Genomic DNA, 3,478 nt, shown 5'->3' with positions numbered 1-3,478 from the left:
CTAACTAATAACACCTTAAGTTTAAATGCGACCTACTATGCTAGCTAATAGGAGCTGTGAGCTCAAACCCATTCACAATGAATTTCTATTTGATATTTGAGTCAAATATTTGTCAGACTCAGATGACATTATATACAATAATGTTAAGTGTATTATTTGGGTAATTGGATTTATGGATTTAAATCTAGACTAATGGTTACAAATTATCATCAAATCTAGCTACATCCACCACTTGAGTTCTACACTGCACATCAAATAGAAGCATAATCTCATATTTAATTCCTCAGTTAACCTCGTATAGCTAATAGATTGCAATCATTTCACATTGTCATGTTATCTCTTGATGAATTTGAATTTGTTTAGCTTCTCTTTTTCAATGTTTATACATTTTTTATAGTCACTCAATTAATCTACGTACAAGAAGACCTAAATAAACTAAACCATGTATCATATATGAGTATTTAGTGTTGGTAAATCCTATGAAGAGGCTATGTATACATAGATGAGAAAATTCAGAACACATGAATGCTAATATAGTAATTCATAAATCCACGATTTAGCGTCTAACTTGTATAGAAATATATCAGGAAATCACAGTGCAAAATAGGCCTGGGATTTTGGGTATTCGGATCGATTCCGGGTAAGATCCGTTCGGGTCCGGATATTCGGTTATTTACAAATTGTATCCAATGAGTACTTGGAACAGTTCGGTTCGGTTTCGGATCGGTTTCCGGTCGGTTCAGTGTCGGTTCCGGATATTAAATTATTAAACCGAAACTAATATTTTTATTTATTTTATATTTTCTATTTTTATTTTTAATTTTTTTTAAAAAAAGTTTAATCCAAATCGGATATATATGTATAGCTTGAAAGTAATTACAATGAAATAGAAGTGGTGCAGTGGTAAAAGTTGATGTAGTTTCAACTTTCCCACCCAGGTTCGAAACCCATGAGGCGCAAATCCATGTTTTTTAAACATTATTTCGGTTTAAACGGGTACCCGATCGGATCCGGATAAAAACCCAAACCGATCCGGTACCCGTGGATATTCATAAACATTACCCATCGGTTAAATATGCCTTATCTGAAACCGATCCGAACCGGTCTATTTCGGGTCGGATCCGGTTCGGTATTCGGTTCCGGTTAAAAAGTCCCAGGCCTAGTGCAAAACTAACTACCTTATTACTTTTGTTTTGTGTCCCCTCTCTTGCAAACACATCAAACATTTAATTGTTTACATAATCTAATTTCACATAGGATTATCACTTCCTCTACTAGTCTGGTTGAGTTGGACCGATGACATTCGGTTACTACTACCATTGTTGCTACTACTACCATGTAACAATGAGTATAAAGTCGAAATGTTTTGGGATGCTGAAGAAGAAGAACTACCCATTAGTGGCATTTGAAAATGGCTTACCATTCGCCTTGGATCTGTTGTCTCCATAGTCCACGAACCAGCTGATGAGGATGAGGGAAACAAAGATTGTGTAGTAGTTGTTGTTGTTGATAATGTCGTCATTGGACATACCAAGAACTGTGATGGAAATGGGACAAGACTATGTAGTTGATGTTGATGATAATCTGCCTGAAAACTCGAATGTTGTTGATGATGATGTTCCATGTTGTGATAGGTTCCATAAGACCCAATATGATGATTGTTTTCAAAAGAGACATCTTTTTCACCTCTCTCATTGTTGTTTTCTTCGCGGCTAGTAGTAGTAGACTCTTCTACACATCCATTGATTTTAAATCCGAGTTGGGTCGGATCTTGACCCGGCCGTTGACCAAGATTCAAGAAAGACTGATGATGGTTGAAAAGAGTGAAAGTTTCCGGCGAGACGGGCAAGGGAGGAAGCTCATCGATCTCCTCTTTAGCTACATTGAGCAGCCAGTCAACGGCTTTGCTAGGCTGGTCAAGGCCAAGGCGTTCTTGAAGATCATAGAGCTGGATAGCCGTGGGGACTGATAATCTCACGCGTCTGTCACGTAGACCACGCAACGTACACACTTTGCTGTGACGGTCTTTGCCTCCAAAGGCTCGTGAAACCCTAACAATCCTTGGATCCTTTGACTTCATCCACGACGAAGAAGAAGAAATCGTAGCTGGCCGCTTCGTAGTGGCTACGGCTTCTTCCGACTCTCCTTCACGTCTTGTCCTAGTCTGACCTGAAACGTAGTCGTTTGTATCTTTCCAAGGGCCGGTATCCATGATGCTACTGTCGAGATCTGTATCTTTAGTCTTACTACCAAAACCCCAAAAAATGTAAATCCACTAGCTGAAAATTTAAGGCAAAAGGATAATTTTTCAAACAATTTAGTTTAAAATTCTAAATCTCTTAATATCCTTTAGGGTTTCTGAATCTTTTATAAAACGAGTGTGGTTGACAATGTAGTGAAAACCACAAAATAGAAATCATAAAAAATAAAATTAAAAAGAAGAAAATTGGGGTTTAACTATGATTTTGTATAGACCTAAAAACATGAGATGCGTTTTCTTACCTGAACTCTTCAGTTTGTACGGCCCTGAGCTGAACAGCAAATCTAGGGTTTTATTGTTCTATAAAGTAAGTAATAAGAAGATTGATGATGAAGAAGAAGAAGATAAATATAGAGAAGAAAGTATGTGATTCGATTTTCCTTTATTAAAGTATGAATAAATGAAAATAAGAAAGTAAACAAAATAAGAGAGAGGAAGATGCTTTGGAAGTGAATATGAGAACCCTATCAATATCATAAGCCTCCAAATTTAGAAGAATTGCGACTAAAGTATATTTTTGTTAAAAAGCAATGGTTGTAGTAGTGCAACGTGGGCACACTTCGCTATCCTCGGAGGGAAAATAAAGTAAATGCGTTGATTAAGCAGTCAAATTCAGTTTCATCTTTTTGATATCATAGATTATATCTGTAATCTATATACAGATGAGAAACATACAATGAAACAAGTAAACGTTAATATCAAACTTTCAAAGAAAATATAGATACCAAATTAATCAGACATATATTACGTTAATTATATATAATAGTAGCTTGCTAAAACATCTAACTAATACTTTAAGATAAAATTAATTAACGAAAACATTAGGGGTTATAATATAAATAATAATCGTTATGAAATGAATAATGCATAAGTATATGTATAAATTTTATCAAACGTTGGTAAATTAGTTTAAGTAACATTTTTATCCAGTATAAATGTGTTGATATAATTAGATAGATAGGACATATAGGGCTTTCCTTTTACCCCAAAATTGTGATCCACCATGTTTTGCAGCCGCCATTGCAGTCACTAGCTAGTAAAAGTGAATTTGGGCCAATAATGATATCCTGACTGGTTAAACTAGCATCACTTACTATCTTTATTTTGGAACAAATCCATCACTAGCTATTAATATCAAAGACGTAAAACTACCATCACTTCACGATGGATTTTCGTACATAATGTTTATGTAAATCATCAGAACCAAGACTTATAGTG

General features: G+C 35.3%; 1 protein-coding gene across 4 annotated transcripts; it reads right to left on the bottom strand.

Moving 5' to 3' along the window:
- Positions 1-1,191: 1,191 nt before the first annotated feature.
- LOC106388643 (transcription factor TCP13) lies at positions 1,192-2,742 on the bottom strand. Of its 4 annotated transcripts, none has more exons than XM_013828759.3 (2): positions 2,503-2,742; positions 1,192-2,219 (listed from the first exon to the last, which is right to left on the bottom strand). In XM_013828759.3, the coding sequence occupies exon 2, from the start codon at positions 2,210-2,212 to the stop codon at positions 1,250-1,252; it is 963 nt and encodes a 320-aa protein (XP_013684213.2). In that variant the 5' UTR covers positions 2,213-2,219; positions 2,503-2,742; the 3' UTR covers positions 1,192-1,249. The 4 variants fall into 4 exon arrangements, with proteins under 4 accessions (XP_013684213.2, XP_013684210.2, XP_013684211.2 ...); XM_013828756.3 differs by having other exon boundaries at positions 1,192-2,279; positions 2,503-2,736; XM_013828757.3 differs by having other exon boundaries at positions 1,192-2,242; positions 2,503-2,735.
- Positions 2,743-3,478: the final 736 nt, after the last annotated feature.

Source organism: Brassica napus, chromosome C3 (genome assembly GCF_020379485.1).
Source record: "Brassica napus cultivar Da-Ae chromosome C3, Da-Ae, whole genome shotgun sequence".
Taxonomy (NCBI): Eukaryota; Viridiplantae; Streptophyta; class Magnoliopsida; order Brassicales; family Brassicaceae; genus Brassica; species Brassica napus.
Note: the sequence above shows the minus strand (reverse complement) of the source record. Positions and strands in the feature narration are given on the sequence as shown.

Coding starts and splice junctions, on each gene's coding strand:
- LOC106388643 (XM_013828759.3), bottom strand. CDS start 2,212: ATGGATACCGGCCCTTGGAAAGATACAAACGACTACGTTTCAGGTCAG.